At 36.8% G+C, this 12,617-nt stretch overlaps 1 protein-coding gene across 9 annotated transcripts in view; it reads left to right on the top strand.

Moving 5' to 3' along the window:
- The window catches only part of EML4 (EMAP like 4), a 154,710-nt gene that overhangs the window by 117,537 nt on the left and 24,556 nt on the right, over positions 1 to 12,617 (top strand). For all 9 annotated transcript variants that reach the window (XM_027113289.1, XM_027113285.1, XM_027113282.1 and 6 more), the window contains 4 exons: positions 7,756 to 7,907; positions 8,990 to 9,115; positions 9,201 to 9,332; positions 10,061 to 10,128. In XM_027113289.1, the coding sequence (XP_026969090.1) occupies positions 7,756 to 7,907; positions 8,990 to 9,115; positions 9,201 to 9,332; positions 10,061 to 10,128 (478 nt within the window). The remainder of the gene's footprint in view (positions 1 to 7,755; positions 7,908 to 8,989; positions 9,116 to 9,200; positions 9,333 to 10,060; positions 10,129 to 12,617) is intronic.

Raw genomic sequence — 12,617 nt, 5'->3', positions numbered from 1 at the left:
TTCAGTGCTCTAGGGAGATCAAGAAGAATAAGAACCAAGGAAAGACCAAAGGAGCTTGCAATTTCAATAGAACATTAAGGCCGTAGAACAGCTAAGTATAGAATATCCAGTTTTAAATTGGAGAATTTTGGGTTTCCCTGGTGGCGCAGTGGTTAAGAATCGGCCTGCCAGTGCAGGGGACACGGGTTCGAGCCCTGGTCCGGGAAGATCCCACATGCTGTGGAGCAGCTAAGCCCGTGCGCCACAACTACTGAAGCCTGCACACCTAGAGCCTGTGCTCCGCAACAAGAGAAGCCACCACAATGAGAAGCCCGCGCACCACAACGAAGAGTAGCCCCAGCTCACCACAGCTAGAGAAAGCCCGTGCGCAGCAACAAAGACCCAACACAGCCAAAAATAAATAAATAAATAAATGTATTAAAAATAATAATAATAAAATGGAGAATTTTGAGAATCCTAGTTGAAAATGGAATGGAAGGCAAAGTTGCTAGAATCAATCAGTAGTCTTTTTAAGGTTGCCTAAAACCTGAGAGTAAACTGGGTATTGTGGTGGAAAAAAGACTAAAAATCTTAGAGAGAGAGATGAGAATAACTGGTTTGAGTGTAAGAAGAAAGATTTTATCCTTGAAAAAGAGTAATAGCCTACATTCTATCCCGAGATCTTATGTGGCTAAATGGTGGAGGTCACGCAGGATGACATTGCTCTCAGTAAAAGTGGCTCCCTGTTAAAAAGTTGAAGTTTTTATTGTTAATGGATAATATAAGAGTAGTAATATAGTAAAATACCACATAATCAGACTCCATTACTTCAGAATTCTACTTGTTGGAATTGGAATCCAGCTGAAACCTTTGACTTGCCTATGGAAATTGGATTTATTATAATAAATGAATACTAAAACCAAAGACCTACAAATTTAGAGGTATCATTTTCTAAATAGTTAGTGATTAAAATTGTCCATATCAACTCACAAAAGGATGGTTCCAAGGACCTTTTCTTAACAGCTGTTGGTTAACATAGTTATCTGTGATATAGAAAGATAGTCCCAATTACTACATTTGTGTTATGTTTCCTCCCTTTCTCTTCTCCTTTTCCCAACATAGCAACCGACTGTAGGTTTTACTGTCTCCTGGGCTGGGTCTGGAGATACAATATGTGTAAGAACAGTGTGTATGGCCATATGGTAAAATGGGACAGGAGAGACAAAAAGAATAACTCATCGTTAGTCCCCTTCTTCTTTTTCTTTTTCTCACTACAGCTCCTCTTCCCAGCCCCAGTAGTGGGCCTTGGAATTCATTCAGCTTTACCTCAAATTGGTTTTCCTCAAAAACACAGATATATTTTATCCTCAAGTCCCATTTGCACCCAAATATACAGGTCCACTTTGCCCTTTTCTATGGTACATGAAAAAATTAGAGAAAAAAACATTGAAAATAGTCTTTTTTCATATACACACTACTATATATAAAATAGATAATCAACAAGGACCTACTGTATAGCACATGGAACTCTACTCAATATTCTGTAATAACCTATGTGGGAAAAGAATCTGAAAAAGAATGTCACTGAATCACTTTGCTGTACACCTGAAAGTAACACAACATTGTAAATCAGCTATACTCCAATATAAAATAAAAATTAAATTTAAAAAAATAGCTTTTTTTCAATCTCATTTTTCCTTTCTGTTTAAGGACAATAAAACTGAAAAAATATCCAGAGAACCATATACTTCCTTCAAAGTAGAAGGTTATGAGAGGAAAATTACAGACCTTGTTCTAAAATCAGTAGGCTGGGAGCAGAGAGAGATTCTTTATTAGCGTAGCATGTAGTAGCAGTAGAAAGAAAACTAGCTAGGCCTGTCAGTCTCTGAGTTCCACAAAAAAAAAAGGAGGGGGAGAAAGAAAAAGGAGGTGACAGGGAACCAACCTGAGGTTCCTGAGACATTCCCCTGGGGATTTTTTTATATCCGTGACATCACTTTATTCCACTTCACACCCCTTTTCCATGCATAAAAACTAAGAATTGAAGACATTTATTAATTAGCCCAGAGTCTGCAGAGCTAGCAGTTGAAATGGGTTCTCTGATTTCAGTTTGATGATCTTCCAAGTATTTCACTGTCATCCTTAGTGTGAGCAAGTGGCCATATGTGCAGTTGGAGGCATCACGGTGGATGGACACCAAATTCCCTCCAGTACTGACACCTGGCCTGAGCGCTGTAGCCAGTGTAAAGTAGATCACCAGTTTATGATAAAAGAAGATAACTCAGGAACAGCCAGATGGAAAAAATGCACAGGGCAAGGCCAGGGAAAAGGGCCCGCCAAGAGCCTACATGCCCTCCCCAGGCGCACCACTCTCCCCGAATCCCCATGTGTTCACCAACCCAGAAGCTCCTGGTTAAGGATTCTTAAGAAAAAAGAACAGTATTATCAGTTGCCCTCCCCACTTACCTCTCTTTTCTTTTTCCTGGGCACATTTTTTTCAGTATCAGAAATGCCAGGAACAGTATTATATTATCAAAACAGTGACTTAAATTGTTGACATATTATCCTACCACTCTGAGCAGAGTTTGGGTATAAATGCACTCTTCATTAGCCTTAATGTGCAAGGTGAGAGGCAGGGAGAGGTTCAGAAGTTGTTTTTATTTTGGTTTTCATCTGAAAAACTTGTGGCTTAGCCTTTGTGCAGAGAAAATCTGCATATGCACGAACAGAAAACAGAAAATCTAATCTTGTAAACTGCTGGGCACATGAAATTTGCTACATGATTGACCCTATTATGGGCAAACTTGATGAGAATTTTGTTTCTTCCTTTATATTTGGAGTTTTGAGCTATGTAAATATGGCTGGAAAGGATTTGGTGAGTTTAGTGAAATAAATGTGTAAGCCCAGATCAGAACAGATGTTCATAGTTTCCATTTTTAAATTCTTGCCCAAAATTTCAGTAGATTAATCCAGTTTGCATATTCCCTAATATGATATTTCTGTACCCATGGCAGTCTTTATCAACCAAAATTTGACTATACTGTGATACTGCATCTGAAAAAGGGACTTTGAGGGATTGCAGAAGTATAATTTCACAGCTAATCCTTTTATTCTAGTAAATAGGAGACAAACCAAAACTGTGTTTTATGCCTCATAAGGAGCTCTCTAGCTTCCAAACCATTTTTTCCTTACCTTAAGTGTAATTTAACAGGAATCTTCAAAGTAATTAGTATTTTCTGTTCTCTTTTTTTTTCCAGTTTTATAACATTTTTAATGTATAACCTTGTCTAGCTTAAGGTGTACAACATAATGACTTGATATTCGTATATATTGTAAAATGATTACCAAAATAAGTTTAGTTAACATCCATCACCTCACAGTTTTTTTTTCTTGTGATGAGAACGTTTAAGATCTGCTCCCTTAGCAACTTTCAAATATACATTACAGTATTATAAACAGTAGTCACCACCTTTGCGTTAAATTTCTAAGTTTGTACCTTTTGACTACCTTCACCCATTTCTTCTACCCACCTCCCCCGCCTCTGACAACCACCAGTCTATTCTGTTTCTGTGAGTTTATTTTTTTTAGATGCTACATATAACTTAGATCATATGTTGATAGCATTTGTCTTTCTCTCTCTGACTTTTTGCACTTAGCATAGTGTCTTCACAGTCTATTCATGTTGCATATGGCAGGATTTCCTTCTTTTTTATTCCATTGTATATATATACCACATTTCCTTTATCCATTCCTCCATCTATGGACACTTAGGTTGTTTCAGTATTTTCTATTTCTTATGTGGGTATAAGGTATTTGTTATTTCCTACATATAGGAAATGGTTCAGAATTTTTCTTATATAAAATAATTCATAATTCTTTAAGTGGGGGAGAGGAAGTTGAGAGTATCAACACCACCATTAAAATGTTCATTATTCTGAAATCTTTGCCAGGTTTCTTTAAGAAATACTACCATTTTACCTGATCTCCAAATAATCAACATGGACCCATTTGCGCATTGCTAAGAATATAACATAAATTTCAAAGTCTCCCTGATATTTGATTCTGTAGTTAAACAGGCACAGAAAGCCCTCCAAAGGATCTTTATTTGGCAGTCAAGGTAAACTTGGTTTTTACAGAAGCTTGTTTCTGCTAGAGTTGAGAAGAAAGGGGGGATTTGCAAGTAAGCTTGGATGGACTTGGCCATGATTGTGCCAGGAAGTACAATAGGTTTGTAATACAAGGATAATTATTTTTCTTGGCAGGTATTTCAGACATTATTTGGCTTAAATTAAAGTGTCAGAAATACAGACCCATGAGAAGGAAATCTTGGATTATAAATTATTTTGTGGGTAAATACTATGTAAAGCAAGCTTTGGTAACTTGTTTAAATTTAAAGCACAGACATGTTTTTAGCTAAATTAATATAGGTCCTCCTCAGGAAATAACTATCCTGGGGTGGTAGGAGGCAGAAAGTGGGTATCTCACCATGTTGATTACTTATATAGGGTATTTTTATTCTTGATGAAGCATTTGTTCTTCAGTTTTTCATTTTCTAAGACTCCATTTTTCTAGGAAGATCTTAAGTGTTTAACAAAGTATTTGTCATGTTTAGAAGTAGGGAAAACTGAATTAAAAATAGAGAAACTGTATTTAACTTTCCTGCATTCTGATAGAGAGCTATGAAATGCCACACCTCTGCGTTTTGTAATTTCTTACATGGTACCGTGGTACTTTCAGATTACTCTTGTTAATTTGACCATGCATGAGAAAAATAAGCCCTTTGCCCCCACTTTTCCCCCCACTTTTAAATGCCCAAGCAAAGCCAGCAGTACTCTCAGAAAATTCACATCTCTCAGATGTTCTTTCTCTCTTGGTCACATCAGAGCTATGCTAGATAATTGGCTGGCTATCCTGCTGGTCACAGTTGTGTTGTTCAATGTTTAAAGTATTTTTACGTGATGAATGTTGATGTGAGCCGAGGCAGTTGACCTGAATAGCAAGTTTGTTGGAGTTCTGCTCCTAGCGTTGCTGAATCAGGCAAGCCCTACTCCAAAGTAGGCAAGCCCGTTCCTTTCTCCCTGCCAAATATACCCATCTATTAAATATTTGTGCCACTAGCAGCCTCACACTGAGTAATTTTGAGAGTCAGCTGTAGCATAATTTTTTTTTAGGAAACCAAAACTCTACAAATTTTAATTTTAACAATGTAATGGCAGCTCAGATAGATGAGTAAAAATGAACAACCTCAATAACAGCTTTACTGAGATATACTTCACATACCATAAAATTCACCCTTCTAAAATGTACAATTCAGTGATTTTTAATATATTCACAGAGTTGTGCAATCATCACCACTAACTTCAGAATATTTTCATCATCCCAAAAAGAAACACTGTGCCCATTTGGAGTCACTTCCCATTCCTCTCTCTCCTCAGTCCCTAGCAACTGTTTGTCGCTTTTGGTCTTTGTGGATTTGCCTGTGTGGGACAGTTCATATAAATGGAATCATGGAATATGTGGTCTTTTGTGACCAACTTCTTTCAGTCGAACCTTAATGTTTTCAAGGTTCATCCATGTTATAGCATGTATTAGTACCTCATTGCTTTTTGGGGCTGAATAATACCACATTTTGTTTATCCATTTAAAGTTGATGAAAAATTTTATTAGAAAATGAACAATTTTTTTTGCAGGTTTTTGAGGTATAATTGACATATAACATTGTGTAAGTTTAAGGTATACAACAAAATGATTTGATATATATATTTTTTAATTTTTTTTTTTTTACAGTTCACATTTTTTTTAATACATTTATTTTTTTTAATTTAGTTTTGGCTGTGTTGTGTCTTTGTTGCGGTATGTGGGCTTCTCGTTGCAGTGGCTTCTCTTGTTGCGGAGCATGGGCTCTAGGCACAAGGGCTTCAGTAGTTGTGGCACGTGGGCTCAGTAGTTTTGACTCACAGGCTCTAGAGCGCGGGCTCAGTAGTTGTGGCACTCGGGCTTAGTTGCTCCGCGGCATGTGGGATCTTCCCAGACTGGGGATCAAACCCATGTCCCCTGCACTGGCAGGCGGATTCTTAACCACTGCACCACCAGGGAAGCCCCTGATATATGTATATATTTTAAAATGATTGCCACAATAAGTTTGGTTAACAACCATCACCTCATACAGTAGAGGTTTTTCTCTTGTTCTGAGAACTTTTACGATGCACTACCTTAGCAACGTTTTTCAAATGTACAATACAGTATTGTTAACTGCAGTCACCATGCTGTGCATTAAATTCCCAAAACTTATTTATCTTATAACTGGAAATTTGTAGCTTTAACCACCTTCACCCATTTCCCCACTGAACTTTTTTATTATTATTATTAATTTTTATTTATTTATTTATTTTTGGCTGCATTGAGTCTTCGTTGCTGCGCACGGGCTTTCTCTAGTTGCGGCGAGTGGAGGCTACTGTTCGTTGTGATGAGCGGGCTTCTCACTGCAGTGGCTTCTCTTGTTGTGGAGCATGGGCTCTAGAGCACAGGCTCAGTAGTTGTGGTGCACGGGCTTAGTTGCTCTGCGTCATGTGGGATCTTCCTGGGCCAGGGATCGAACCTTTGTCCCCTGCATTGGCAGGCAGATTCTTATCCACTGCGCCACTGGGGAAGCCCCCCACTGAACAATTTTTTTTTTTTTTTTTTTTTTTTTTTTGCGGTACGTGGGCCTCTCACTGTTGTGGCCTCTCCCGTTGTTCAGTGTGGGGGAAGCCCCCACTGAACAATTTTTAAACTTGTAATTTTTTTCATTTCCAAGGGATCTAAGGTGTATTTATTAACTGACTTTGGTCATACTTAAACCAGGTTCTACCTTGCCATTTTGAACCTGGTAACTAATTCTGCAAGCTCTCATCTTCTAAAAAGTTTTTCTCTTACTCTAGCAGCTTCACTAGCTGAATGAAGAGCTTCTCTGAGTAAGGCATCATGAAATCTTATGTTCACCTTTAAGAAAGAGGCTCTGATTATATTTTCGTACCTGCCTTGTCCCTTCCTGGGTACTTGTGAAGTGCTGAGAGCATACAAGAAAACTGGGCTGTCATTCAGCTATCACATTGGTGTGACTGGATCAGTTTTTAAAATACTTTTCTGGTTGGTCAAAAGCCACTGCTGCAAGCTGCCAGTGCCTCTTCTGCCTCACACCTTCCCCAGTATCTCAGCAAATAAAAGGGGTTACTATCCCTGACAGAGCAGAAGTCCTCCAGTTCAGCAGTGGTTAAATGTTAAATATTATGACTGTTGCCTCGAGAGGAAATGAAGGCTTTTTTTGCAAACGTAAAAGAACATTGAGTAAAGAGACTTGAGTCCTAGTCACAGCTTTGTCACTAGCTAACTGTGTGGTATTGGCTAAGCCAATTCTATACCTATGTCCTTAGTTCTAAAATCAGAAGAGTAATAATACCTACCCTAACTACCATGTAAGATGATTATAAAAGGTAGTAAAGTTCTGAGGTTAATATACCCTCTGTTGTCTGTGGAATTATCACTGCTTTAGTCTACCTTTTTGTAAGAATGTATTTTGAAATATTTTCAGAGTAACTGATTATTGACATAAATGCAAAAGGTTGTATTAAAGCTTTACTACCTGACTTGCAGAAGACTTGCTGAAAATAGGTTTTTGATTGTTGAGTCATTCAGCAATCACTCTACAGTTCTGCTAAAGTTTTCTTCCAAAAAGACTCTAAAATCTGATGGAAAATGTTATCGCTCACGTTCTTATTTTACTCCTCATCATATTAGGTGTTTATCAGATCAGCAAACAAATCAAAGCTCATGATGGCAGTGTGTTCACACTTTGTCAGATGAGAAATGGTATGTTATTAACTGGAGGCGGGAAAGACAGAAAAATAATTCTGTGGGATCACGATCTGAATCCTGAAAGAGAAATAGAGGTAAGGATGAAAACGGAACATAAAAATTTTTAAATATTAAACCCTCTAAACTTATGTCTTTTGTCCCACATTGAGATAACTTACACTTTTCTGAGAAATTTGGTGCACATTCTTGTCATTTCATTCCCTCAAAATAAAAAAAAAAAAAAAGGACTATTCACTAAACAAAATAGTTTGAAAGAATAAGAAAAATCAGCAGAATAATTAATTTGCTTATTTATTTCTGAGATTATATTTTTAGTGACCCAAAAATATAACCATGTAAACTTAAAATTTAACAGACATTCATTGAAAACTATATCCTACTCCAAGGTATACAAAATGACCAGCTTAATTTTAAAACTTGAAAATAATAACAGTGGGCTTAATGATAATTGCTATTTATCTACATATGTGTCTGCTTCATTGCATGAACCAAGTGTATCCATAAAACCTGACAGGTATTATGTGCTCAGTGAAAGTTTGTTAACTGAACTGAGATCTCAGGAAGTGAAATGGGTTAAGAATAGTATTTTAGTCAATGATTGCCAGAGCAAAGGCAATTCACTCAGTTTAATATTGCTTCTGTTTGTTGGTGACTTAAATTTTGAATTTATGCTCAGTCTTTTCTACTCATAACGTGCTTTGTAGACAAAATCTTCTCTAAAAAAGAGGATTCTGATAGTACTGCTCTTGGGTTTCACTTCCAAGAAGATATATCCCCATATTATAGATAAAGAAATTTGTCTCAGGCTAAATGACTTACCCAGAATAATATAACCAGTAAGTAACAAAACCAGATCACAGTCTTCATGTGGTCTATCAGAACTTATTCCTTTATCCGCTACTCCTAATCATTAACTCTTGAAATCATATAAAAATATGAATTTAAAATTGAACCAAAGAATGTTGTTAATGCATTATAACTTCTGTGTAATAAAATGTAATTGTCTGAACAAATAATTTATTAGTATAAGATTACTTTCAAATTTGGAATTCTGTCATTTATTACCACATAATTGCATACAGCTATAACTACGGTCTTCAGGTGGTAATTATTGCATGTTAGTATGTGTATAGTGACTTTACAAAATTTTTTTTAGGTTCCTGATCAGTATGGAACAATCAGAGCTGTAGCAGAAGGAAAGGCAGATCAATTTTTGGTAGGCACATCACGAAACTTTATTTTACGGGGAACGTTTAATGATGGCTTCCAAATAGAAGTACAGGTAAGCTGTATGATTTTAACCATTAACTGAGTATTTTTGATGATACTCTTTGTTTCTTATAACAATGGGTGTATTTCATTTTCAGGGTCATACTGATGAGCTTTGGGGTCTTGCCACACATCCCTTCAAAGATTTGCTCTTGACATGTGCTCAGGACAGACAGGTGTGCATGTGGAACTCGGTGGAACACAGGCTGGAATGGACCAGGCTCGTAGATGTGAGTAAAACAGAATGTGATTATAATCTTCCCACAGAATCTCCCTAAAATGGCAGATGGTAGCAGCAAAGCAAATAGGACTCAGCATTGGTTAAAACCAAGTGTATTTCTATAGTTCAGTAAAGGGGAAGGGGTGGAGGGAGAGTGTTTAGTCACAAAGTACATGAACCCACTCCAAAGTAGCAAATTAACAGGACAGAAGCTCAGTTTTTCTGTCAGGTTCAGTAGTAAAAATAAAAAATATTTCACATCTTTATGAAGTATTAATTGTTATGGATATGTTTAGGTCTCTGGTGGTGGTGCAGTTGGGTTCAGTAAGTACTGCCCACTAACAGATTCTGCTCTCTTCTTTTTGAGTTGGTCTCTTACTGTGTTTTCTCCCTACCCCACCCAGATATCCACCTTTTCTAGCCTAAAAGGTGTATACACGTTCTTTGCAGACTCTAAAGAACTGTACAAATGTTTGTTGTTATCCTTACCATTGTTCCACTGCCTAGCCACAAGCTGGTGGTCCTTCCCCCTCACCACTCTGCCAGCATGTCCCCTTCCTTCTCTGAAATCGTTTTTCCTCTTAAGTCCATGTGGTATTACCATTGGCTACAGTAAAGTTGATTGAGATTTCATGTTTATGTGAAACAAGTTATTTTCAAATATGTTTTGCCACTATTCCCATAGATCTAGGGAGACTTTCTCATGTACTCCACAACAGTTGTCTGTCTCTCTTCTAGGAACCAGGACACTGTGCAGATTTTCATCCAAGTGGCACAGTGGTGGCCATAGGAACGCACTCAGGCAGGTAGGGTCTTTAAGGGAAATGTGAGCTGAGTAATCTAAGTGGTGGGATGTTTAACCATTATTCAGGAATGTTCTCTATCTGATCTGGAAAATTAATCTTTTAAGTGGCACAGTTTTATGCTTTTTGTTCTTTTCTTTTATGTATACTCATTTAATCATTCAGTAATTATTTGAGCACCTACCGTTTGTTAGACACTATTGTGGGTGTTCAGGCTACATCAGAGTGCAAAGCAAAAATCCCTGCCCTTGTGGAGCCCACATTTTAGTGTGTGTCAGGGGTGGAGGCAGAATGAAAAATAAGCATTATAACTAATTAAGTTAGCAAATGAAGAGCTATGGTGGGGGAGGGTTGAGCATAGGAAGAGGGAACTGGAAGGGGTGCAGTTGCAAAACGATAAATAGGAAGGTCAGAATAGTCTTCATTAAGGAAGGTGACAGTTCAGCAGACTTGACCTCCTTTGTGAAATTTTCTGTGGTATCGAAAATTTCTCTTGTTATCTTTTAGGGAAGGAAAATGAACCTGAAATAACCCAGTTGAGCTTTTGTTTGTGCTATAGCTTTTTTCTTTTTTAAATGCTACACAGGTAGATAAGTAAAGGTATGTTTCCTGAAATTGTTATTAATTACTTATCTTTGCAGACATTGTATAGTACCTTTCCAAGGTTATTAGGTAATATATATTATTATCTGTATTTTTTAATTGAGTCCTTTTTATTGCCTCTGCTGGTAAGTAGCCCTCATCACAAATAACTTAATTTCTTTTTTAAAGAGGCAGAGGAAAAAGATAAAGTAAATTTTCAAAAGTTAAACCCATAGAAAATATGGAATGCTGATTTCTAATGAAGTGAAAATATTGTGAACACACTTCTATAAATATTTTTATTTATGTAACAAATATTTCAAATCAGCCAGTTTATTTAATTCTAACTAAATTTAACAATGTGAAGTTTTTTTGTAGCAAGTTTTCCCCTTTGGCTCTTGGATACAAATTAATACCTCTAGAAAGTCAAAACATATTCAAAATCCTCCTCATATATAGTGCTCAGAATCATGGAAAAATAGATCTTTAAGGTAAAGATAAACTTTGAAATGTGGACATGTAACTGGAGTGCTATTTGAGTGGTTCTGAAATAGTGGAATTTTAGAATTAGGCTGCTTGGGAGAGTAATTGGTGATGACTTGCAAATACAGATGGCTTTACTATCTCAGATTTCCCCAAAATACATGTCAGTAATAGATTATTACTTAAAGTTGGACTAAACAGGCATATGGCAGGTCAGATCTGTTTTGGGGGCAGCTGAACAAATATCACAAATGCTAAAATCAATGAAGTAGTAAGAATAAGAGCCACCCTGTATTCAGTATCTGATGACAGACCTTGTACTAAATTCTTTTCATATTGTACTTTAAGTCTTCACAAGAATGCAACAAAATGTTCGTTAATATCTCCTTTGCACAAACAGGAAACCAAGATCCATAGAGGTTCAATCACTTGTGATTGAGCTGGGATTTAACTCAGGTTCTATATAGTTCCAAAGCTTGTCTCTTTCCACTACTCCACCAGTACTCTTTGAGATGTACTTATGGTGTTTGTAGCATTACTTAGAAATATTATAAGGAAAGTTTATCTTTGAAGGTTAAATCACTGGCTGACATAGTATTTTAAAAGCATTTACTGTGTATAAGAAAGAGTTAAACACCAAGTGGAGTAGTAAGGGTTAGAAGGACTTGAATCATTAAGACTCACCACTTCATTGGATGAATGTGCAATATATACATACACATAAATACAGTTTGCCCCAATTTGTAATTAAATTGCACTGAAGTTACTTTCTAACATTTAGTGTTACTGTGAAGTCATCATTAGCAAGCTTAACAGGAAAAGTCACTTACTTTAAGTGACTTAAGCTAAAGCTAAGCCAATTGTTTCCTCTTGGAGTTGCGAGTAGAAAGCACCTTATGAATGAAAGTGATATGATAACTAAATAAAAAGTGGAAAAAAAAATCCTTTCTGGTGTGGAGTTGGGGATTATTTAAAATCTAGGGGAGATGTAGTTATCAGTGTTCATTTTATACTTAATTCCTGTCTTTGGTTTCACATCTGGTTAGTCTGTTGTTTCTTAGAGAACTTTCTCCTTTATTATTTTTTACATGGATCTGTGAATATGTGGCTGTACTGTCTAAAACAGAAAATTCCTCAATGTAGCCATTCAGATTATTATCACTGACCCTAAGCCTAAAAAAAGTCACACTTAGGGCAAGGATTTTTGTTGTTGTTAGTTTAATACAACACGTGTCCAAATTGTTCATGATCCAGAAAAGCTGACTAGCAAAATGTTTAAAGATGTCTTCATGTCCATATGTAGAAATCTTCTACTTCTTGTAGTCAAGAAGTAAGGGCTTCCCTGGTGGCGCAGTGGTTAAGAATCTGCCTGCCAATGCAGGGGACACGGGTTTGAGCCCTGGTCCAAGAAAATCCCACATGCCGCG

The sequence above is a fragment of the Aethalodelphis obliquidens genome, unplaced genomic scaffold (assembly GCF_003676395.1).
Source record: "Aethalodelphis obliquidens isolate GAN/ISIS:26980383/991018 unplaced genomic scaffold, ASM367639v1 scaffold12, whole genome shotgun sequence".
NCBI classification, from domain to species: Eukaryota; Metazoa; Chordata; class Mammalia; order Artiodactyla; family Delphinidae; genus Aethalodelphis; species Aethalodelphis obliquidens.
This window is presented reverse-complemented; position numbering and strand designations above follow the sequence as displayed.